Raw genomic sequence first — 25,499 nt, forward strand, 5'->3', positions numbered from 1 at the left:
GGGAGCGTTATATATACCCGAAGGGGAATTGAGGGAGAAGGTACTCAAGCAACTGCACGATAGCCCCACAGCGGGGCATTTTGGGCAACACAAAACCATGTGGCTGGTTACCAGGGAATTTTGGTGGCCCAAGGTCAGGGAAGATGTGCGGGAGTATGTGAGAGGGTGTGAACAATGCCAACGAGCCAAGGGGGAGAGGCGGGCACCGGCAGGTTTATTAGAACCACTACCCACACCTGAAAGACCGTGGGAAGCAGTGGCCATAGATTTTATGACTGATCTGCCAAGGTCTAGAGGGAAAACAGCCATCATGGTTGTGGTAGACCTGTTAACTAAAATGGCCCACTTTATAGCCTGCTCACATGCGGTCACAGCAGAAGAAACAGCCAAATTGTTTGTAGAAAATGTGTTTAGGTTGCATGGCGCCCCCTTGAGGGTGGTTTCAGACCGAGGGAAACAATTTACTTCCAGGTTCTGGAGGAAGCTCATGAGCTTACTGCATGTTGAGGTTAATTTCTCAACGGCCCGTCATCCAGAAACCAACGGGCAGGCGGAAAGAGCGAATGGTGTTCTCCAGCAATATTTGAGGTGTTATGTGAATGACAGAGAGAATGATTGGGTGGAGAAGCTGGCGTTGGCAGAATTTGCCTACAACAATGCAGAGAACGTGTCCACGGGGATGAGCCCCTTTTTGGCTAATCACGGGTGCCATCCCAGAGCCTTCCCAGGGGGGGAAGGGGAGAACTGGAGCGTTCCAGCTGCAGAACAGTTCGTTGAAGAAATGGAAGTGATCCATCGCCAGCTCCAACTCAACTTAAACAGGGCTAAGGAGGAATATAAGAGGCAGGCAGACAAAAACAGAAGGGAAGGTGAAAGCATCAGGGTGGGGGACCAAGTGTGGCTGTCAACCCAAGGGTTGCCATTCAAAGGGGGTTGTAAGAAGTTAAGACCCAAAAGGCTGGGACCATTTGAAGTCATGCAGCAGGTCAACCCAGTGGCTTTCAGACTCCGGTTACCGAACCACATGAAGCTGCACCCAGTTTTCCACAGGTCATTGCTGTCACCGTATAAAGGGGACAGTGAAGGGAGGGTCACTAGGGGACCAGCAATGGAGGAGAAGGAACACAGCTACCATGTAGCGGAGATCCTCGATTCCAGGTGGAAGGGAGATCAAGTTGAGTATTTGGTAATGTGGGAAGGGGAACCGGAGTCGGAAAACACCTGGGTTAGGGCAGAGGATGTCAATGACGAATTTTTAATAGAAACTTTTCATCAGAGGTTCCCACGCAAACCTCAGCCTGTAGCGAGGTTCCGAAGGAAATACTTTGCCACCACCGACGAGGAAGAGGAGTTGGAGGGGTTCACAGATTCCGAAGAGGAGGAGGATTCAGCGAGCCAGGACGGCGATCGATGGAGGGAGTTGTTCGAGACGTCTGAAGATGAAGAAGATTCTTTTCGGGGTTTTAACCCTTCACCTCCCAGGGAAGAGGAAATGGGAGGGGGTGAGGGGGGCCCTGGAGGGGAGGTGGATGTCAGGGAACTGCCATCGGAGCATCAGGCGGTGGAGGGTCTCAGGGAGGAAGAAAGAGACTCAACAGCTGAGGCAGGAACCAGCAGGGGGAGGAGTGGATCTCTGAGGGAATGCGAGCAGGAGGGAGGGCTCAGAGACGCTTCCAGCGAGAACAGTGGGGAGGTATCTGAGTCTCCCATAGGGAGACCCACACCTCGCCGGAAACTGTCACGCCGTGAGTCCAGGAGACGCGTTTCCGTTAAGGAGCTTCTTTGCTGGAAACGCTTCCGCAGACAGCCACTGTCAGACACTACGAGTGACTAAGAGCAGACATGTTTGTGGAGCTCTGTCACACACAGAGGTTTGTGGAGTCGCACAAACTCTGAGGGAGCACGATTTTACGCACAAGCAGCTAATCATCCCATTACACAAATATAATAATGAGAATGGGAATACATTGAGTTTACATTTTTCATTTCATTAACACTGAGCTGACAACAGTGAACCCAAGATTTCTTTCTTAAGTGGATACATATAACCAATTCAGACTTCATAACTATATACATTGTTAGAATTTATTTGCCCTAAATACCACCACTTCTTACTAATTTGCACTGACTCTCATTTCACTTATTGTTTCCAACTTACAGCATAATCACAAGTCCTTGCTGCTGAAGGACGTTGGTGTAAGGTGAAGATAAGGATGAATCTGTCAATCTTAAATTCAGGTCTCCACATTTCCGCAGCAATTTGAAATTTGGTGTTGAAGGTTTTTTTAAAAATTAAAATCCTCATGAAATTTTATCACCATTTTAGTGTTCCGTTTTGAGAAATATACACATTTTTGCAAAGACTACACTAATACAATGCATTTTTTCTACACATTGTTTGACTAAAGAACAGCACATCGCAAAATTGGGAAAAGTGTGAATTTTGAAGGAGAGCTGTGTTTCTGTTCACATCTTGGTTCAAGAAGTGGAAATTAGGTAGTATCTCACTATCATGCAAACAAAACAGAACACCTCTCTTGGCCCTAGGCAGAGGCCTCCCTCTACTGGGTTCTACTGGTCAGAGATTCTGCTGCCAAAGAGGCCACACATCATGCCCAGGTGATCAGAAACTTAAGTGATTGAATCACACATGACATTCCGATTAGTCTGCTGCACACCTATCCTTTGCTTAATCAAAACCACCAGCAGTGGAATGTATGCTATTTAATTGTGTCACCAATGCTAATGCTGTATCCTTCTTAAGGAGTCTCAAATATTTTCATAATGTCTTGGACTGGGAGGTGTGGGGTTCCACCATTTCTGATTCCTCCCTATACATGCCATGATGCGTTCCTTTCTGTGACTGCCTTAAACAGGAGCAAAAGGTGTCTCTTCATTCTCTACCCTGTCTCCCTTCCACAGTTGTTATCTCCCACATAACGTACCGTAGTTGACTAAGAGTTCTGAGGAGATCTGCAAGGCTAAGGTGAAAAAGAGACTCTTTACTGCTCACTTTCATAGGTGCCAAGTCCCTGGGGCCCTAGGTGCCTGAACACCCACAATATTCCTCATGATGGGCACTCGTAAATTTCAGTGCCAGGGCTGCTTGGCACCCATGGCCCCGGGCAACCACAGTCATGGGGCCAAGTCGGCACTCCAGCTCACATTTCTTATGGGACAGATACCTCCAGTTGAGACTAACACATATAAAATTGAAACCTATCGGTCATGTGTACTTCAGAAGTCGACCATTTGAGTTTTCAAAACAGCGCTTCAAATGAGACTTTTAATATTTTAGATTAGAAGTTATGATGATAACAGCATTCAGATATGTGTTACAAAACTATCTCACACACTTATTTCTGATCAATCAAGTTATCCTTACAGTCTCTTTAATTTAGAAATCTGTCCTCCTTGTCATCAACTTCTTCACAGCCTTTTTCACATCCTTGTTCCTTAAGCTATAAATCAGGGGGTTCAGCATGGGAAAGACTACTGTGTAGAATGTGGAAGCCCATTTTTCACTCCCAATGGAATAGCTGTAACTGGGACGGGAGTAAATGAAGAGGATGGAGCCATAATATAAGGTGACAGCTGTCAGGTGGGAAGCACATGTGGAGAAGGCTTTGTACTTGCCACCAGCGGAGGAGATTTTCAAGATGGCTGCCAGGATAAAGATATAGGAGGCAAGGATGAAAGCTGAAGGGGCAATGATGTTAAAAGTCAGGAGGAAGTATACCATAGTCTGGTAATTCTCAGTCACATCACATGCCAGCATTATCAGAGGGGGTGCATCACAGAAGAAGTCATCAATGACATTGCCATCACAGAAGCTCAATGAGAAGGTTTTACTGGTTCCAACAGTGGCATTGATGAACCCCCCTAGATATGAAAGGGCCACCAGTGCTGTGCACAGCTTTCTGGACATGGCAGTGGCATAGGACAGTGGCTTAGCAATGGCCACATAACGATCATAGGCCATGGCTGCCAGAAGGTAGCACTCGCTATAGGCAAGGGCAGCTGAGAAGAAGAATTGGGAGGCACAACCACCAAAGGAAATGCTCTTGTCTTCAGAGATGCAGTTCACCAAGATCTTTGGCGTATAGACGGAGGAATACCACAGATCCAGGAAGGAAAGGTTCCCAATGAAGAAATACATGGGCGTATGGAGGTGAGAGCTGCTGCAGATTAGAAGAATGAGTGCAATGTTCCCGGCTAGACTAGCTAGATAAATGATGAGAAACACCACAAACAGTATGAGTTGCAGTTTGGGATTTGTTGTGAATCCCAAAAGGATGAATTCAGTGACTGTGGTGTGATTTCCTCCTTCCATGAATCTTCTGTCAATCATTGGCTGAAGGACCTGAAAACACACAGGACACTTAACACTTGGAATGGCACCATGGTGTCCTATTAGAGCTCCTTTTCCTCAATGTGTTCTGAATCAGAGAGCTCACAAGGGCAATTAAAAATGGGGAGGGAGGAGATTACCTCTTTAATGGGATTCTCACTAATATGCACTTCAAAATTATTTTGAGGTTTCAGATTTCTCACCTGGAACAAAGCCATTTTTTTACTAAGTCTATATACCGTATTGGCCTGAATATAAGCCACACTCGAATATAAGCCACACCTTTAGAATTCAAGGGGGGGGGGAGAGAAAACAAGACAATACCCGAATATAAGCCGCTTCCTTAAATTTCTGCAGGCACTCACACCCATTCCATTAAACCGCATGTCTGTTTCAACAGCAACACTGTAAAAGTCCATTTTTGTAAGGTCACGAAGTTAAATCACACTTTAACTGTTCACGGTCAGAATTTGGAAAAAAAGTGAGGCTTGTATTCAGGCCAATGTGATAAAATATTTTCTAATCTGACACTTATTTCAGTTTGTTTTTCAATCTGACTTTCTTGTTGTTATTTTGCAAAAAGTTTTCCGAACTATGGCAGTTCAGAAAAATGTATTTTAAATGTGCTCTAATTTCTAGAGATCAGGAAATATCGTTTAGAGTACAGAGAACGGACATAGGAAGATACATACCTCTGGCTCTATCAGTTACATGTTATGAGAGTTGGACCAGATTCATGGAACTAAATCTTTGTTCACATTAAACAGATTGTTTTAATCATATATAGGAATATATTGCAATTGGATTGAGACGGGAACCCTCAGAACACTTGCTAGGATGCAAGAATACACTATGACATTGTGTTGCAGATGCAACTTATTTAATCAAACAGCACCAAAAGACTCAGCAATTAAATGTAAGAATATTAGTCCATTTGTGTATTCCCTTTCAATTCCAAGCTTCAATCATTGCTGATGTCGAACCGCCGACCATGCAATCGGCAAGTCCTAGGCACTGAAGTTTTACCCACAGCGCTACCCGCGTCCCCTATGATGACTCATGCTTAGCTGCAAATCACCACCTAATGCTGCAGGCAAGACAAGCATGTGAGAAGAAGATAAAGAACAGAGGAGGGGAGCCCCTGTTTTTGTTGTTGAACCCTTTTCTAATGTAATCCTTTAATCAGATGGCATTTTAAAAAAAATATATCTAGAGGTTTTCAGTTGTTATTCTGAAATCATACTCATCTTAATCATTCTGGCACCAAAATTACGCAACCCTTTCAACTAGGCAAGCCTCATTTCCTTACCATTTCCTTACCTTATCAAGCCCATCCAATGAGAGACCCCTTTTTGTTATTTCCAGGCTCTGCAAAGCTTTCCAAACTAGGCTAAATAAAAATAGAACCAAGTTGCAGGGAAACTGGAAGCCAAATTTAGGTGTACTGGGTTATGCTCACATGTTTTCTGTCACTGGCCACTGATGGCCAATTAATGATAGAGAATGTCATTTTTCTCTTGGCGATAAGCTTAAAGTGACTTCTGGCAGCACAATATGGAAGAACTGCAAGGTTATGGAAAGTGTCTCTGTTCTGATGCTGAGCTCTGGAACCAAGAGCTCTAGGGTCTATGTACCCTTTTCCTTGTTATACTAGAAAATCAATAGGTATCTTTAAAGTTTTACTTTGAATATAACAGTGGGGAATATGGCATTTTTAATTTCCTCAGATGAAGCTAATCTCAGTGTTCTTCTGTTCCGTCACATCAAACAGTCCTGATTAGAAAGAGCAAGTGGATATTTATCCAGAAGGTTCTGATTCTTTCTCTCTCCCCCCCCCCCGCCCCAGTGGTTCTATCAGTGGGACTGCATTTCAGAGCTCTGGTGCAATTAAAGGATTGCATTTGGTGCCTGTTGCTCTCAGGTGGGTTGCTATATGATTATGTAGTTGGGTAAAGATTTGTTTATCACTACATTCTTTGTAGAAGGAATAAGTGTTGTGAACATATTCCCTAGAGTTCATTAACTTGTATGTCCACAGTCCACAGTCAACCATCCATCAGAATTCCATTTTTGTGTCAAATTAATTACCTACACTTTGCACACACACACGAAGGTAATATTTAGCTCACAACTTCTTGAGATTATTTGCACATACCAGCCCCTATGCACTTTGTTGATCTTAGCTCTTTAGTTCGTAGATACCTTGACATCACCCTGAGGCATGTGAAACCATGTAGAACTACAGGCCAATCATATAGGATGTGGGGCACCATGATGTCACTGAGATGTCTGAATAACAGAACCCATGCAAGCATAAAAAAGGCAATCATATACCATGTTGCATCATGACATATTGAATTCATGAATAATATTTATTTATTTATTTATTCATTCATCCATCCATTCATTCATTCATTCATTCATTCCACACCCATCAGAAACCTAATGGTGAACAAAAATTATGATAAGCATTTTGAGAACAGAGAGAAAAAAGGATTTCACCACAATCACAAGTCCTTGCTCCTTAAGGACGTTGGTGTAAGGTGGAAGAAGATAACAGTGAATCTGTCAATCTTAAATTCAGGTTTCCACAGTTCCAAAGCAATTTTGAATTGGGTGTTGTTGTTGTTGTTGTTGTTGTTGTTGTTGTTGTTTTAGAAATAAATCATCGTGAAAAACTATCACCATTTTAGTGTTCAGTTTTGACAAACATATACATTTTTGCAAAGGCTCCCCTAATATAATGCATTTTTTCCCTACACATGGTTTAACTAAAGAATAGCACCGCAAAATTGGGAAAAGTATGAATTTTGAAGGAGAGCTGTGTTTCTGTTTACATCTTGATTCAATAAGTGCAAATTAGGTAGTTTCTCATTACCATGCAAACAAAACAGAACACCTCTCTTGGCCCTAGGCAGAGGCCTCCTTCTACTGGGTTCTACTGGTCAGAGATTCTGCTGCCACAGAGGCAACACATCATACCCACAGAAAACACAGGTGATCAGAAACTTGAGTGCTTGAATCACACATGACATTCCAATTAATCTGCTGCACACCTATCCTTTGCTTAATCAAAACCACCAGCAGTGGAATGGAATGCATGCTATTTAATTGTGCCATCAATGCTAATGCTGTATCCTTATTGCTGTTGTTGTTTAGTCGTTTAGTTGTGTCCGACTCTTCGTGACCCCATGGACCAGAGCACGCCATGCAATCCTGTCTTCCACTGCCTCCCGCAGTTTGGTCAACTCATGTTGGTAGCTTCGAGAACACTGTCCAACCATCTTGTCCTCTGTGGTTCCCTTCTCCTTGTGCCCTCCATTTCCCCCAACATCAGGGTCTTTTCCAGAGAGTCTTCTCTTTTCATGAGGTGGCCAAAGTATTGGAGCCTCAGCTTCAGGATCTGTCCTTCCAGTGAGCACTCAGGGCTGATTTCCTTCAGAATGGATCGGTTTGTTCTTCTTGCAGTCCATGGGACTCTCAAGAGTCTCCTCCAGCACCACAATTCAAAAGCATCAATTCTTTGGCTATCAGCCTTTTTATGGTCCAGCTCTCACTTCCATACATCACTACTGGGAAAACCAAAGCTTTAACTATATGGACCTTTGTCAGCAGGTATCATTATTAAGGAGTCCCAAATATTTTCATAATGTCTTGGCCTGGGAGGTGTGGGGTTCCACCATTTCTGATTCCTCCCTAAACATGCCCTGATGCATTCCTTTCTGTGACTGCCTTAAACAGGAGCAAAAGGTATCTCTTCATTCTCTTCCCTGTCTCCCTTCCATAGTTGTTGTGTCCCACATAACTTAGTTGACTAAGAGGTTATAAGACAGCCACAGAGTTCTGAGGAGATCTGAAAGGCTAAGGTGAAAAAGAGAATCTTTACTTCTCACTTTCATAGGTGCCCACTCCCCGGGGCCTGGGTGCCCGAACACCCACAATATTCCTCATGATGGGCACTCATAAATTTCAGTGCCAGGGCTGCATGGCACCCATGACCCCGGGCAACCACAGTCGTGGGGCCAAGTTGGAACTCCAGCTCACATTTCCTATGGGACAGATACCTCCATTTGAGACTGACACATATAAAATTGAAAGCTATCAGTCATATGCAATTGAGAAGCCAACCATTTGAGTTTTCAATACAGTGCCTCAAATGAGACTTTTGATATTTTAGATTAGAAGTTATGATGATAACATCATTCAGATATGTGTTACAAAACTACCGTATACACTTATTTCTGATCTTACAGTCTTTTTAATTTAGAAATCTGTCCTCCTTGTCATCAACATCTTCACAGCCTTTTTCACATCCTTGTTCCTTAAGCTATAAATCAGGGGGTTCAGCATGGGAAAGACCACTGTGTAGAATGTGGAAGCCCATTTGTCATGCTCCAAAGCATAGCTGGAACTGGGACGTGAGTAAATGAAGAGGATGGAGCCATAGTATAAGGTGACAGCTGTCAGGTGGGAAGCACATGTGGAGAAGGCTTTGTATTTGCCACCAGTGGAGGAGATTCTTAAGATGGCTGCTAGGATAAAGATATAGGAGGCAAGGATGAAGGCTGAAGGGGCAATGATGTTTAAAGTCAGGAGGACGTACAGCATAGTCTGGTAATTGTCAGTCACATCACATGCTAGCATTATCAGAGGGGGTGCGTCACAGAAGAAGTCATCAATGACATTGCCATCACAGAAGCTCAACGAGAAGGTTTTACTGGTTCCAACAGTGGCATTGATGAACCCCCCCAGATATGAGAGGGCCACCAGCACTGTGCACAGCTTTTTGGACATGGCAGTGGCATAGGACAGTGGCTTAGCAATGGCCACATAACGATCATAGGCCATGGCTGCCAGAAGGTAGCACTCGCTATAGGCAAAGGCACCTGAGAAGAAGAATTGGGAGGCACAACCACCAAAGGAAATGCTCTTGTCTTCAGAGATGCAGTTCACCAAGATCTTTGGCGTATAGACGGAGGAATACCACAGATCCAGGAAGGAAAGGTTCCCAATGAAGAAATACATGGGCGTATGGAGGTGAGAGCTGCTGCAGATTAGAAGAATGAGTGCAATGTTCCCGGCTAGACTAGCTAGATAAATGATGAGAAACACCACAAACAGTATGAGTTGCAGTTTGGGATTTGTTGTGAATCCCAAAAGGATGAATTCAGTGACTGTGGTGTGATTTCCTCCTTCCATGAATCTTCTGTCAATCATTGGCTGAAGGACCTGAAAACACACAGGACACTTAACACTTGGAATGGCACCATGGTGTCCTATTAGAGCTCCTTTTCCTCAATATGTTCTGAATCAGAGAACTCACAAGGGCAATTAAAAATGGGGAGGGAGGAGATTACCTCTTTAATGGGATTCTCACTAATATGCACTTCAAAATTATGTTGGGCTTTTGATTTCTCACTTGTACCAAAGCTTTTTTTTTTTTACTAAGTAAAATACCTTTTAAACTGACATTTTTGTCTCAGTTTCATCATTATTTTTAACCACTTCCTTTTTCCTCTTTTGAAAAAATATTTCTGAAGTGTCTAGTGCTGGTGACTATGGCTGTTCATACATATTATTATGTATTATTCAATACATGTGCTCTTATTTCTCTGTTTTCTAATTATTATGTGCTCTAATTTCTCTGTTTTCTGATTATCATGCAGTCTAATTTCTATGTTTTCTAATTATTATGCATTATTTAAATGTTCTCTAATTTCTAGAGATTAGAAAATATCGTTTAGAGTACAGAGAACTGACACAGGAAAATGCATACTTCTGGACCTGTCAATTACATATTGTGAGAGTTTGGCCAGACATGGCAATTATCCCATGTTCATATTAACTATTATTGTACATTTTATATATGAATGTCTTACAAGAATATTGAGACAGGAACCCTGAAAACCCCTGTTAGTATGCAAGGGTACACTGACATATTGGTGCAGCTCTCACTTGTTTAATCAAACAGCACCAAAGGACTTAGTAAATAAACTTAAGAATATTAGTGCTTCTGCATCTTCCCACTCTGTTACATATAACTCAATGCTTCAATCATGATAAGGGAGATTGGTGTCCCACTTAATTTCTGATGACAAGAACTGTTAGTTAACTTTATTTAAAAGTGTTGGTTATGAGTTAATAACATAAAAGCAGGCATATGGTGACACTGCCCTGTTCACCAGACCTCTGTCTGACTGAGTCAGTGCAGCATACTGGGACTGAGAAGGGAAGGGGTGCTGTGGCAGTGATGTTGGTACAGTGCAAATGCACTGGTGGAGCCAGTCTGGTGCTGCTGCTGGCACCTTTGCACCACAGCTACCTCACAACCATCACAACCCTCCTCCTCTCTATCCCAGTGTGCTGCAGCAGTTTGTGTGGATGGAGATGGTGTGAGCTGTGGAGCCTCACCATGGCTTCTGCATACACAGCCAATGGTTCCAGAAGGAGATGTTCTTTGGCAGCCACACCAAAAGACACACCTGATCAGTTCAAAGAAGGCTTGAATGCAAACCAGATGTTTGCATCCTCATCAGCTGCATGAGTGAAAAACCCACATGCTGATCTCCCTTCCTGTATTGGACTAATTGTGTTCGGAGGTGTTGAGGAAGTTCAGTCTGTGCTGTTCACCTGATGCTGCAGACAAGACATGCATGTGTGAACCAACCTACAATATAGAGAACAAAGGAGGTGGGGAAGAGACAGCCTCTGTTCTTTTTTTTACCCTCTTCTAAGCTAACCATTGAATTACATGGAGTTTTTTAAAAAAGCTATCCAGACATCTTCAGTTCTAAAATCATAGTCATCATAATCATTCTGGCAGCAGAACCATCAGTGCTTGAAGCCTGATTTCCTTACCTCATCAAATGCATTCAAGGAGAGAGGTCTTCTTTTTCTTTCAGATGCTGCAAGTCTTTCCAAGCTAGGACACATAAAAGAAAAGCGACATTGCATGAAAACGGGAAGTCAGTTTTGGGTGTGCTGGGTTATAAACACATGGTTTTCTGTTGCTTGCAAAGAATGGCTCTGGTGTCTGTGTCCCCTTTTCCTTGTTATATTGGAAAGTAAGTAGGCATCATTCCACACATAATGCATGGGATTCTAGAAATGTTGTAATTGGAATATAAAAAGGGAAAGATGGCATTATAAATCTTCTCAGAAGAAGCTGATCTCAGTGTGTACTTCTGTTCCTTCATGCCAAATAATCCTGACTGCCAAGGATAGGTGGGGAGAACGTTCTCTCTTTCTGAAGGTCTTGTTCCCAGTGTGCTGTCAGTGGGGTGGCATTTCAGAGGTCTGGCTCAATTAAAAGCTTGCATTTGGTGTTTGTTGCTCTCAGGTGGGCTGCTATATGATAATTGTGTAAAGATTTGTTTACTTACTCTATTCCTTGGGGAGGGAATAAGTCTTGTGAACATCTTCCCTTGAGTTCATTAACTTGCATGAGGCACCTACATTGTGTTTATCTTTATGATTTCAACAAGAAAAAGCAGCAAATGTAAGGGCTGCAGATCCATTAGAAGTCCATATTATTTGGGAGCTTCGACAAATATTCATTAGTTTTTAATTTTCAGCTGAAATCATTGAATCGTAGAATTGTAGAGCTGGAAGGGATCAGAAGGGTCATCTAGTCCAACCCCCTGCAAAGCAGGAATCTCAGCTAAAGCATCCATGACTGATGGCCACCCAACCTCTGCTTAAAGACCTCCAAGGAAGGAGAGTCCACAACCTCCTGAGGAAGACTGTTCCACTGTCAAACAGCTCTTACTATCAGAAAGTTTTCCCATATGTCTAGTCAGAATCTCCTTTCTTGTAACTTGAAGGTATTGGCTCAAGTTCTATCCTCCAGAGCAGCACAAAACAAACTTGTTCCATCTTCCATGTGACAGCCCTTGAGATATTTGAAGATTGCAACCACATCTCCTCTCAGTCTCTTTTCCAGGCTAAACATACCCTGCTCCTTCAACCTTGGTTGAACCGGCCCCTTAATCATCTTGGTTGCCCTCCTCTGCACATTATATATTAGGGTGGTTTGCAGGGGGGGGGGTGGTTCATCTGGTGCTGAAATGACTTCAAAGCAATCCATTACAATCTGTAGCAGCCTAACAGGATGGCCCTGTGGACTCTCTCTCTCTCTCTCTCTCTCTCTCTCTCTCTCTCTCTCTCACACACACACACACACACACACACACACACACACACACACACTCACACGAATTTGTAAATGTACTGGTATCTGTGCTTGGCTGCCCAGAACTTGATCTTTCACACATCCTTTCAAACACATGCATTTGAAGAGGAGGAAATGTGAACTTGTTTATTCTCTTTGAATTCTCAGTGGATTTTGATACCTTCAACAATGATATCCTTCTGAAGCAGGTGTCTGAGTAAGGGGTGGGCAGCTCTACTTTGAAGTGGTTCTGGTCCTGTTTGGATGGTCATTTCCAGAGGCTGTTGCTTGGGGAGTGCTCTTCAAAGCAGGGTTCCTCAGGGTTCAGTTTTATCTCCTGAGGCACTGCTAGTGTGTGGTTCCTTAGACCAAATAGATGGGAGCTTGTCTGCTCTTTATGGGATTACACTTCTTCTGAAGGAGCGGGTACATAGCTTGGGGGTATTTCTGGACCTTTTACTGGTGTTTGAGGCTCATGTGGTTTCAGTGGCATGGAGTGCTGTCCACCAGCTTGGCTAGTGGATCAGTAATGCCCCTATCTGGACAGGGATAAGCTAACTACTGTTGTCTGTGCTCTGGTAACTTCTAGGTTAGATTATTGCAATGTGTTATATGTTGGGCTGCCTCTGAAAACTGTTCAGAAACTTCAGCCGGCACAACTTTGGTGGCCAGATTGCTCACTGGGGCAAGATGGTTTGAGCATATTACACTGATCCTGGCCCAACTACACTGGCTGCCAATTAGTTTCTGGGCCCAATTCAAAGTGCTGGTTTTGACCCACAAAACCTTAAATGGCTCAGGACTGCAATACCTCAAGGCCTCTCTCCATCTGAATCAAACTGGACCCTGCAATCATCCTCTCAGGCCCTTCTTTGTGTTCCTCCTCCGGAAGAGGTCCAGATGGTGGAAACACAAGTTTCCTGCAGTAGCTCTCCAATTGCAGAATGCTTTTGCAGATAATTTCCACTGGTGTCTTCATTACCTTTAGGCATCAGGTGAAAACGTTCCTCTTCAACCAGACCTTGGGCTAACTAACATCCTATATCCTTTTAAATGTTTTCATGGGAGGGAATGGGGGAAGGGTTTTATTTGTTTTTTATTTGTTTTTGTTCTTGTTTTTATTACGTATTTTGTGTTTTTATCTTGTATTTTTATGCTGTGAACTTCCCTGAGATCTACAGATGAAGGGAACTATGCAAGTTAAATAAGTGAGTAAGCCAGTAAGAGTTTTGGATTTGGATTTTGATATCCCGCTTTATCACTACCCGAAGGAGTCTCAAAGCGGCTAACAATCTCCTTTTCCTTCCTCCCCCACAACAAACACTCTGTGAGGTGAGTGGGGCTGAGAGACTTCAGAGAAGTGTGACTAGCCCAAAGGTCACTCAGCAGCTGCATGTGGAGGAGCGGAGACGCGAACACAGATTACGAGTCTATCACTCTTAACCACTACACCACACTGGCTCGTAAGTCAGTCAGTCAGTCAATCAATCAATCAATCAATCAATAAAAATAAATTTTATTTATATCCCGCCCTCCCCAGCCGAAGCCGGGCTCAGGGCGGCTAACAACAATAAAACAGTACAACAGTACAACACAACACTCTAAAATCATTCATTATAAAATTAATTCAAATCAAACTCCGCGAAGATTGGCGAAGGAGGGAGTCAGGCTGTGCCCTGGCCAAAGGCCTGGTGGAACAGCTCTGTCTTGCAGGCCCTGCAGAAAGATGTCAAGTCCCGCAGGGCCCTAGTCTCTTGTGACAGAGTGTTCCACCAGATTGGAGCCACAGCCGAGAAAGCCCTGGCTCTAGTTGACGCCAGCCTAACCTCTCTCTGGCCTGGGACCTTCAAGATGTTTTTATTTGAAGACCGTAAGTTTCTCTGTGGGACATACCAGGAGAGGCGGTCCCGTAGGTACGAGGGTCCTAGGCCGTTTAGGGCTTTAAAGGTTAATACCAGCACCTTAAACCTGATCCTGTACTCTACCGGGAGCCAGTGCAGCTGGTATAGCACCGGGTGAATGTGATCTCGCAGCGAGGACCCCATAAGGAGTCTCGCTGCAGCATTCTGCACCTGCTGGAGTTTCTGGGTCTGTCTCAAGGGCAGCCCCACGTAGAGCGAGTTACAATAATCCAGTCTGGAGGTGACCGTCACGTGGATCACAGTGGCTAGGTCAGGGCGAGAAAGGTAAGGAGCCAACTGCTTAGCTTGGCGGAGATGGAAAAATGTCACCTTTGTTATAGCTGCAATCTGCGCCTCCATGGAAAGGGAGGTGTCGAAGATTACACCCAAACTCTTAACGGATGGTGCTGGCACTAATTGCGCCCCCGGAAGAGATGGGAGTTGCCCCCCCAATCCCATATTGTCCCGTCCCAGCCCCAGGACCTCTGTCTTCGAAGGATTTAGCTTCAACCGGCTCCCACATAACCATCCAGCCACAGCTTCCAAACATCTGGTCAGTGTGTCTGGAGCCGAGTCAGGATGGCCATCCATCAACAGATAGAGTTGGGTGTCATCAGCATACTGATGGCAAACCAGCCCCAAACTCCGGACAAGCTGGGCGAGGGGGCGCATAAAGATGTTAAAAAGCATCGGGGAGAGTATCGCACCCTGAGGTACTCCACACACCAAGGAGTGGCACGATGACAATTCCCCACCAAGCGCCACCCTCTGTCCCTGACCAGAGAGAAATGAGCGCAGCCATTGAAGGACTGTGCCCTGGATCCTCACTTTGGCAAGGCGGTGGTCCAGGAGTTCGTGATCGACCATGTCAAAAATAAATAATGACAACCACCTGGCCACAAACAGACAGGGATTCCTTGGATCAAACTTTCTTTTTATGCATGGGATTCATCAATGAGATTTATATGCTCATAAATAACAAAAAGTTCTCTGAGAAATGTCCAGAAAACAACAACAACTACCAGCTCATTGGCATCAGTTGTCTTGCCAGAACATATTTCACATCCTTGCACCTAGTTGTGAGTCACAGAGTCACACTGGGGATGCTGACACCTCGTCCTTATCTGATTTAGTGAAGGTGGTCTTCAGCATGGTGTTGGAGAACCCTAGGACCAATGTGCTATTTTTCTAGAAAAAGAGGTGCTAGGACTCAGCATGAATGACTCTCTTGTTCTCTTAGAATGGCAATGGTGCCCATCTGAGAGGAGCTAGAACTGTGTTCCAGTGAGTCCCAACTGGGGAAAAAAGCCCTGACTAGGACTGCTGACTATTGTTTAGGGGACTTCATTGTCATTGTGTATGCTGATGACCAGCTCTCACTGGTCTAGCTTGGGCCTTCATGACCACTATAATAGGCTGATGAAAGGCACTCTGTGCCACTGAAACCACATGAGCTTCAAGCAATAGCAAAGGGTCCAGAAGTACCCACTCCTTCAGAAGAAGTGTAACCCCATCAAGAGCAGGCAACCTCCCATCCATTCAGTCTAGGGAACCACCCAGAAACAGTGCCTCAGTCTTGTCTGAATTGAGCTACAGTTGTTGCTTCTCATTCAATCCATTATCAAGGCAAGACAATAGTCCAGCACATCCCCAGCCACAACTGCAGATGTAAGGGGAAGTAGAGCTGTGTGTCATCAGCATATTTATGACAACATATTCCAAAACTCTGGATAACCCCACTCAGTGGTTTCATGTTAAACAGCAAAGGGGATGAAATTGAACCCTTAGGAACCCCACTTTGAAGGCTCCATGGGGCTGAAGAGCACTCCCCAAGCATCACCCTCTGGAAATGACCATTCAAGCTGGACTGGAACCACTTCAAAGTGGAGCTGCCCATCCCTAACTCAGACACCTGCTCCAGAAGTGGCTGATGGCATTGAAAGCTACTGAGAGTTCAAGGAGAATTAACAGGGACACATTTCCCCTGTCTCTCTCCTGGCAGAGGTCATCATACAGGGTGGAACCTGGCTTAAATCCTGACTGACATGTCCATCATTCCTTAGTGAGATTTATATGCTGCTTAATAACAAAAAGTTATTTCTGGGTACCATCTGGTCAGAAAAACCCATCATCTTATTAGCACCAATGGTCTCTTCAGAGCATCTTTCACATCCTTGTTCCTTAGGCTATATATCAGGGGGTTAAGCATGGGCATTATAATGGTATAAAACAAAGCAATCACTTTGTCCCCGTCTCGTGAGGACTTCGACCTTGGTCGCATGTACATGAAGATGGCTGTCCCATAAAATATGGTGACAACAGTGAGGTGGGATGCACAGGTAGAGAATGCCTTGACCCTTCCTTGGGCAGTTTGTATCCGCAGCACAGCTAAGAAAATGTAGGTGTATGAGACAATAATAAACAGGAAGGGAATGAAGACTATGATAATGCTGAAAACAAAGACAACCATTTCAGCAAGGTAAGTGTCAGTGGAAGCCAAAGACAGCACTGCTGGCACCTCACAGAAATAATGGTTCAAGATGTTAGGACCACAGAAAGGCAATTGTAAGGTGAAAATGTTAATAATCATGGAGCTCATCAAACTGCTGCACCAGCAAAAAGCAGCCAGCTGAGCACAGAGCTTCCAGTTCATGATGGCCATGTAAAGCAAAGGCTGACAGATTGCCACATACCGATCATAAGCCATGACACCAAGCAGAAAGCACTCTGTCATGCCAAACGCCAGGGAAAAATACATCTGGATTGCACAACCCCAGAATGAGATAGTTTTCCTTCTGGTCACAAGGTTCATCAGCATCTGGGGGACATTGGTGGAGACATAATAAATGTCTAAGAAAGACAAATTGATAAGGAAGAAGTACATGGGTGTATGAAGCCGAGGGTAAGTGCTGACAACTGAGATGATGATGATGTTCCCAAACACTGTGAACAGATAACAAGCCAGAAACACCACAAAGAGCACCGGCTGCACCCTTGGTTGATTGGAGAACCCCAAAAATATGAACTCGGCCACAAATGTTTTGTTGCAGCCAATCATTTTCATTCACATTTAATCTGTGAGGAGGATAAGGGAAAACAGCAGATGAAGTGAAGTGCAGAATCAGCACCTAGTGACATATACTGCTCCTGGTATTGATGCTCACTGAAGTGATGAGAATGGCAACCCTTGCAAATTTCCTTGTACTCTATGGATGTTCCACTGCTGGGGGAAAAACTTACCTTTCCATGAGAAAAACACACAATGCAGCTCTGTGTCTTAATGATAGTGTTTGAAATGGAGACAAGGAAGTAGCATTTCAATGGTGGGGTGAATGCTAAATTGATGTTCCAAGACCTCTCTTCCAATTTCTTGGCAGTTTTCTTTCTCTGCAAAAGAGACATCCATTTTTCTGTCTCATTGCAGGAGACTTTAGAAAGCATAAGCTTTCAGTGAGTATGTTGTTCCACCCCACCCCACCCCTGATTAAATATTTCCCCACTGCTCTGTTGCTTCCATGTTCTGCTTACTAATCTGAAAAAGTGCATGGGAGGAGCTGCTCTATGATGTCTTCCCTATTTGGAGAAGTGTAGGAAACTAGGAATCAGGTTCCTGAGAGCCTCAGAATTTGGGTGGTTTTTTAGGGTTTTTTAAGGGAAGTCCTTCCTTTCATCTTTCATAATGCCCTCCCCTATTTCTTTAACAGCAGAAGAGACTTCATTTGCAAAACAGCAACAATGAATAGCTGTCAGAAGCATGGTGGACAGCTTTCTCACCACCCAGCACTTACAGGAAAGCTGAACCAAAGATTTTCAGGAAGCAGGGGCTCCCAGGAAGGCTGCAAGCCACTAGAGAGATGCTTTGTACAGTGAAAGAAAGGACAGCCATACAAACACCCCTTGATGATCTTAAAAGTAAGATAAGCACAAGCCCACACCTCAAACTTTTCTCTTCTCTTTGTTAATTTTCAAACGTAATTTCTTTTCTTGTTAATTTATAGAATGCTCTGAAAATCAGAGGAAAGTGTTGGTACAAGTTTCTAGGTCCTAGCCATAAGTCAGTTGACTGCAGGAATTCATAAGTAAGGGGATGGTTAAGTGGAAAGGATGAGTAGACAGAACCTGCAAAATCCCAGACTGTAGTCCACGAACACTTATGCAGTCATCAATATGTTAGTTTTTAAGGTACTACAATACTTTTTTGTTATTGTGCTGCAACAAACCTAACACAGCTATCCTTCTGGAAATTGTTGTATGTGGAACCAGTTCCCAGTGATTATAAAAACATAGTGCACATTGGTGACTTCCTGTTGTTATTAAAGCAACAAACTAAATAAAATTTAAACATTAGCATTTTGCCCCATTTTCGCAACACAGTTAGGAAGCAGTTATATTACCTGGAGTTCTGTAACTGCCCTGCCGCTTCCCAGAAACACACTCCACACTCCACCCCCCACCCCCCACCCCAAAACCCAACCCAACAAGCGCGGAGCTGAAAAGTTACTGTCAAGGATCCTTTCTTACTCCTCCATTATGTTTCTGCAGAAGAAAAAACAGGATGGAAAGCAAAGGTTATAGAAAAGTAGGAGAAGCACTTGGGATTTGATGTCTCTGAAGAATCACCTCACATTAGTCTGTTACAGCAAACACATACAAAAAAATATTGTGACACAATAAAACAGAGGGCTTGGAGCCTCTGGTTGTGGGCCAGATTAGGCCTGGTGGGGGTTCCAGTTTGGCCTGCCAGGGTGTTTTCTCCAAACCACATCTACTTGCCCCAGCAGATTGGGGGCCAAAAAGTGTGCTTCTGATTGCTTCATTGCAAATGAGTCTAGTTGTCAGTGCTGATCAGTGATGATAACAACAAGCCCCCTGGTTCCTCTCTGAAATTTAGAAATACTAGAGCCACTTCTCTTCAGAGAGAGGCGGGGTTGCACGCGGGCCTTGCACTTCCTGCCTTTCAGCGCGGGGGGGGGCATGTTTAGGCCCCCGCATCACAGGGAGCCCTGGCGTGCGTCATGACCACAGCAGGCCAATCCAGCCGGCTGGGGGGCGTGGCTTGCCACATGAAAGCGGCTGCGCACTCAGGAGATCTCCCTCTCTAATCCTGGCTTCCACGGATCTCCCGCCCTCCCTTCTGGTGTTCTTCACCTTGACCTTGCTATGGACTTCGGTTGGTCGCCTGCTGAAGGGGCCTGGTAGGAATATTTCCATTTGGCAGATTGGCACCAGCCACTTGGTTTTCACCTACCTTGTAGCACATTGTCACAACTTTGTAAGGTTTGGTGGCTAGGCATTGGAAAACCTTGGTTTATCGGAGGGGAGGTTGTGGCCATCACCTAACTCTCCCCTTTAAGGGTATTCCGTTAAAGGAATCCGGGGGTCATGGTTCCTGTCCGAAGCCTAGGTGGTGGCTAGGGCCATGGCACGAACTTTCTGGTTACCATGGGGGAGCTCCTGGTTGATGTACATCAACAGCACTCCCCCTTGTTGTTGTTGTTTAGTTGTTTAGTCATGACCGACTCTTCGTGACCCCATGGACCAGAGCACGCCAGGCACTTCTGTCTTCCACTGCCTCCCACAGTTTAGTCAAACTCATGCTGGTAGCTTTGAGAACACTGTCCAACCATCTCATCCTCTGTCGTCCCCTTCTCCTTGTGCTCTCCATCTTTCCCAACATCAGGATCTTTTCCAGGGAATCTTCTCTTCTCATGAGGTGGCCAAAGTATTGGAGTCTCAGCTTCACGATCTGTCTTTCCAGTGACCACTCAGGGCTGATTTCCTTAAAAATGGATAGGTTTGATCTTCTTGCAGTCCATGGGACTCCCAAGAGTCTCCTCCAGCACCATAATTCAAAAGCATCAATTCTTCGGCGGTCAGCCTTCTTTATGGTCCAGCTCTCACTTCCATACATCACTACTGGGAAGACCATAGCTTTAACTATACGGACCTTTTAAGAAATTTAAAATTTACCTTAAGAACTATTATAAAATTGATGAATGCTAAAATGTCAAGGTGTTGAGAAAGAAAAAGGGATTACAGTGACGTAAGATTAAGTTGAAGAAAAGACTAAGAGGTTATATATTTGATAAAATTAATTAGAAGCTGCTGAAATAATTTTGGAAATTGGAATGCAGAAAGGGGAGGTATGGGGGAATCCGAGAAGGGAGGGATATGAAAAAAAGGTTATGAAATTATACATGTTTGTTTGTCTTTTTATTTGTTTGTGTTGTTTAAAAAATGTTGTAAAACCAATAAAAAATTTATTTTTTTTTAAAAAAGACCATAGCTTTAACTATACGGACTTTTGTTGGCAAGGTGATGTCTCTGCTTTTTAAGATGCTGTCTAGGTTTGTCATTGCTTTTCTCCCAAGAAGCAGGCGTCTTTTAATTTCATGGCTGCTGTCACCATCTGTGGTGATTACGGAGTCCAAGAAAGTGAAATCTCTCACTGCCTCCATTTCTTCCCCTTCTATTTACCAGGAGGTGATGGGACCAGTGGCCATGATCTTCGTTTTTTTGATGTTGAGCTTCAAACCATATTTTGCGCTCTCCTCTTTCGCCCTCATTAAAAGGTTCTTTAATTCCTCCTCACTTTCTGCCATCAATGTTGTGTCATCTGCATATCTGAGGTTGTTGATATTTCTTCCGGCAATCTTAATTCCAGCTAGGGATTCATCCAGCCCAGCCTTTCGCATGACCCCCCTACAGGTGGCCAACCGTTGTGAGACTTCCTGCATGGCAGGCAAGAGTCAGATATACTTGGGTCCAATACCTAAAGCCAATACCACTCACATTCTGTAACCAATAAAAGTTGTGACCTTTTTTTCACCCATTAACCTACAGTAAAATACTAGTGTTTTATTTCATCAAAGGAGAGAGTACGGGGCCTTGACGTGCAACTATAGTTTAAATAGAAATACATGTCAACATAGAGAAACTGTGTGCCAGGTGACTTGAGTGTGTACTCATTCTGCTGCTCAGGTGCTAAGGATCTTGGGCAATTTCAAGTCCCTTTTCTCTCTTATTTTCTCTCATCTTAAAATGGGCTAGGGTTGGGGAACCATTCAAATAGAAGACTCCATCAAATAGTATTTATTTATTTATTGAATTTATATACCGCCCTATACCTGGAGGTCTCAGGCCAGTGCAGAGGTCTCAGGTTTTCTGAGGGTTGCCTTCTGACTTCAAATATAGGAATGCCCTCTGTAAATTAGTGCACATGTCCACTATATTTAGTAGTAAGCCACTTTGTGGAGCAGGGGTTGTTTGAGGATCAGGCCTATCCCTGTAAAGGAATGACTAGTCTTATAGCCACGAGCATCTTTCTGACATCAATGGTAACTCATGTGGTGCCATCCAGATGTTGTTGGACTACAACTCCCATCATCCCTGACCATTGGCCATATTGGCTCGGACTGGAGTCAACAATATCTGGAGAGCACCATATTGGCTACTCTGGGGGGAATTCCTCTTGAGGGGTTCAAGTATGGAGGCCCACACTAAATTCCAAATCAGACAGACTTTATTCAGTAATGTATTACAGGACAGAATCCTAAGAATCTTCAAAGTATTTCCACTGGGATCTACACTATATAGGCAAATATAGACATCATTTTAGTTGTTCACCCTCTATCCAACGACCTGATGCTACCCTAGCACTTTGTCGTCTTTCATCCAGCCACAGTCCATGAAATGACCACCTCAAAACATTTGGAGGAGCAAACAAGATTGAAAGCAGGATTGTGTATGACTGTCTTTAGAGCATCATGAGCACAAATCATCAGGAATGTGTGTAGAATTTGTCTTTTGGGAAGCAACCATACCTTCACCTCAGTGACTCTTGTTATGCTGCATTTTTATGAGGATGCAGAACATATAATTTGACTATGCATTTTGACCACCATTTTCCACCACACCATTTTCCACCTTCCATTTTTGATGCAAGCCTCACATAACCCAGAGTCACATAAATCTCCCATAAGTAGCTTGAGAAATAAACCCAAAAACTTTCAGCGAGTGTAATGTAGTAAGTAGAACTTAAATGATTACTAAGGCTTCAATCCTATACACATACCTGAAAGTCTCATTGAGCTCAATGAGACTTACTTCTGCATAGCAAAGGATTGAGCTCACCTCTTAAAGTAATTTTTCTGGAGTGTTTTTTATAGTCCTTTTTCCGTCCTGACATAGTCCCTAATATATTTTGACGCATGAAAGGAAACACTTAGTCCCACTAAAATTAATGTGAAAGCTTAGTCATGACCAACTTCAGTCCCATGAATACCAACGAGACATAACTGTAATTAATTTTCTCAAACTCCAACTCTCTGGGTGCAGAAAAATGTGAATCAATATAATACTCTCTTAAAATGTTTGCTTTGTGTATGGCTCATCATCACTGCAATCAAAATTAAAGTAGAAAAAAATTCTAATAATGTTTTTCATAAATAAAACATTTGAAAGTAAGATATTATCATTAACTCTTTTTTGTTTTGAGAATAATTGTGTGTGTGTGTGTTTAGTGAAAAATACTGGGAAATATTGTAATTATTCTAAAACTTGCATTATATTCATAGAGCCACACACTTGGAAACAAATATTACAGCTCTTAATGGAAACAAGTCTTCTTCCCTCTCTTTCCTTAGTAGTATAGAATAGCTATTATCATACTCTGTAAACATCTATAGACTCCTGCACAATATTATATTGCAGCATAAGACATGGAATGTATTCCTTCTCGTAATGTTTTGAACTTAGCATGTCATCACTGAAGGCTGCCCTGCTGCTTTCCCCCAGGGAAACTCAATATTTAGTGCTGAATCAGAACAAACAGCAATTGAATTTTCCACAGGTTACTGTTTCTTCAGATTTAGCACTAAGGAGTGGGTTTTCTGGAGGACAGTGGGAGGCAAAGGCAAAATCATTTGGACCCATGCCTAGAAAGTCTGAGACAAGTGGGAAACTGCTCAGACCCGTGCTTTCTAGGCAAAGGACAAGCAGAATTGACTAGAAAGAGCACTGAGAGAAGATATTACTGGGATAAAACTTTTCTGCTGACAACTCTTCTAAAAGCTTCCTTCACATCTTTGTTCCTAAGGCTGTATATTAGAGGGTTGAGCATAGGAATCACAACCGTGTAGAACACAGAGGCCCATTTGTCCTGATCTAATGAGTAACTGGATGTCGGTCTCAGATACATAAACATAACTGTCCCATAAAAGAGGGTGACTCCAATGAGATGGGAAGCACATGTAGAGAAGGCCTTACGTCTGCCTTCAGCAGAGCGGATCCTCATGATGGCAGCAAAGATGAAGAGATAGGAGATAAGGATGATAAGGATGGTGCTGAACTCGATGAAGCCACAGAGGCTGAAGAGGAGGATCTCACTCATGTAGGTGTCAGAGCAAGACAATGCTAGGAGTGGGGGGATCTCACAGAAGAAATGATTGATGATATTGGAGCCACAGTAATCTAAACTGAAAGTCAGGCTGGTATGGGACACCAGGCTTATTAGACCTGCTACATAGGAACCAATAGCCAGTACCATGCAAACCTGCTTTGACATGACTGTGGTATAATGGAGAGGACGGCAGATGGCCACATAGCGGTCATATGCCATGGCAGCCAAGACATAGCATTCAGCATCCACAAAACCTACAAAAAATGCAAACTGTGTGGCACAGCTGGAGAAGGAGATAATTTTTCGCTGGCGTAAGAAGTCAGCCAGCATGCGTGGGGCAATGGCAGTAGAGTAGCCCAGATCCACTAAGGAGAGGTGGCAAAGGAAGAAATACATGGGTGTGTGGAGTTGCTCATCTACGGTGATCAGGAGGATCATGCCCACATTTCCTACCACATCTGCCAGGTAGATGAAAAGAAAGACCACAAAGAGAGCCATTTCGAGGCGTGGATTATCTGTGAAGCCCAAGAAAATGAACTCTGTCACCTGGCTATGATTGCCCTCAGCCATCATGGCTGAAGACAAATTGGGGATCTTGGGATCCGGACAGAAGACAGAAGACACTACTTGAGTCAGAAGAAATGCTTTGTAGTGTAGAGCAATAGAATGGGAGAAAGGCAGTCTGCCCTGCTGGACAGAGAATACAGCACTCCTTCTGCAACTGGGTCCACCAATCACTTCAAGTCCCCTTAGTCAATGTTATGAAAGGAACATAAACTATCACATTCAGTGTTTCTTCCTAAAGAAAAGAAAGCAGTTATTTTATTATATGGAGGAAAGTACAATAATTAAACATTTTTATTCATTCGCTTCCCTGATTGGAATCAAAGCCTGCCTTAGTTAAAGCCACAGATAGAATATGCTGCTTTATAAAGTTTTGACCATTATTTGCTCCATTTGTTGTTGTTGTTTAGTCATTTAGTCGTGTCCGACTCTTCGTGACCCCATGGACCAGAGCACGCCAGGCACTCCTGTCTTCCACTGCCTCCTGCAGTTCGGTCAAACTCATGCTGGTAGCTCCATTTCTTACCAGATCCCAATAGAGTGAATAATTTTTTTTCATATACTTTGCATGTGGATCTAGAAAAGTGTAGCCAGAGAGTGCAGTAAAAAGGGAAACACATCCAGGGGCACATTTATGTAACTGGTGCAGTTTATTGAGGATATGAAGCTTCTGCAATCTTTTCCACCATGGCAGATAGGGTTAGGCTAAAAAATGGGACTTCTGGGTGAATAGTAATAATAATAATAATAATTTATTATTTATTCCCCGCCCATCTGGCTGGGCTTCCCCAGCCACTCTGGGCGGCTTCCAAAAGAATATTAAAATACTATAATACATCAAACATTAAAAGCTTCCCGAAACAGGGCTGCCTTCAGATAGCTCCTATAAGACACTCCTTCCCCTCTTTCCCTGACATAGGAGGAGTCTGGTGTTTTTCCCCAAATCACTAATCTGTGGGAGAAGGGGAGGAAGCATCTATACTCTCCTGATGTTACTCTTCTCCTGCTACCATCTCTTCTTCCTGGGAGCTAATGGATCTTCTAGTCTTCTACCCAACCTTCCCTGAGAGAACCATGAGAGAAGCACAGGGCCTGGAACCTTCCATTGTCCTA

General features: G+C 43.7%; 4 protein-coding genes across 4 annotated transcripts; all 4 read right to left on the reverse strand.

The window, feature by feature from the left end:
• Positions 1 to 3,397: 3,397 nt before the first annotated feature.
• Positions 3,398 to 4,366, reverse strand: LOC308572939 (olfactory receptor 9G19-like; the record flags this gene model as incomplete). Its single annotated transcript, XM_081169511.1, has 1 exon — positions 3,398 to 4,366. The coding sequence occupies exon 1, from the start codon at positions 4,349 to 4,351 to the stop codon at positions 3,398 to 3,400; it is 954 nt and encodes a 317-aa protein (XP_081025637.1). The 5' UTR covers positions 4,352 to 4,366.
• A 4,247-nt stretch (positions 4,367 to 8,613) lies between these two features.
• LOC308572934 (olfactory receptor 9G19-like) lies at positions 8,614 to 9,583 on the reverse strand. Its single transcript, XM_081169497.1, has one exon. It carries the CDS (start codon positions 9,566 to 9,568, stop codon positions 8,615 to 8,617), a length of 954 nt encoding a protein of 317 aa, XP_081025623.1. The 5' UTR covers positions 9,569 to 9,583; the 3' UTR covers position 8,614.
• A 6,967-nt stretch (positions 9,584 to 16,550) lies between these two features.
• LOC308573162 (olfactory receptor 2G3-like) lies at positions 16,551 to 17,486 on the reverse strand (the record flags this gene model as incomplete). Its single annotated transcript, XM_081169821.1, has 1 exon — positions 16,551 to 17,486. One exon carries the CDS (start codon positions 17,484 to 17,486, stop codon positions 16,551 to 16,553), a length of 936 nt encoding a protein of 311 aa, XP_081025947.1.
• A 5,967-nt stretch (positions 17,487 to 23,453) lies between these two features.
• LOC308573030 (olfactory receptor 5AR1-like) lies at positions 23,454 to 24,392 on the reverse strand (the record flags this gene model as incomplete). Its single annotated transcript, XM_081169702.1, has 1 exon — positions 23,454 to 24,392. One exon carries the CDS (start codon positions 24,390 to 24,392, stop codon positions 23,454 to 23,456), a length of 939 nt encoding a protein of 312 aa, XP_081025828.1.
• Between the last annotated feature and the right edge of the window lie 1,107 nt (positions 24,393 to 25,499).

The sequence above is a fragment of the Podarcis bocagei genome (genome assembly GCF_964188305.1).
Source record: "Podarcis bocagei genome assembly, chromosome: 1".
NCBI lineage: Eukaryota > Metazoa > Chordata > Lepidosauria > Squamata > Lacertidae > Podarcis > Podarcis bocagei.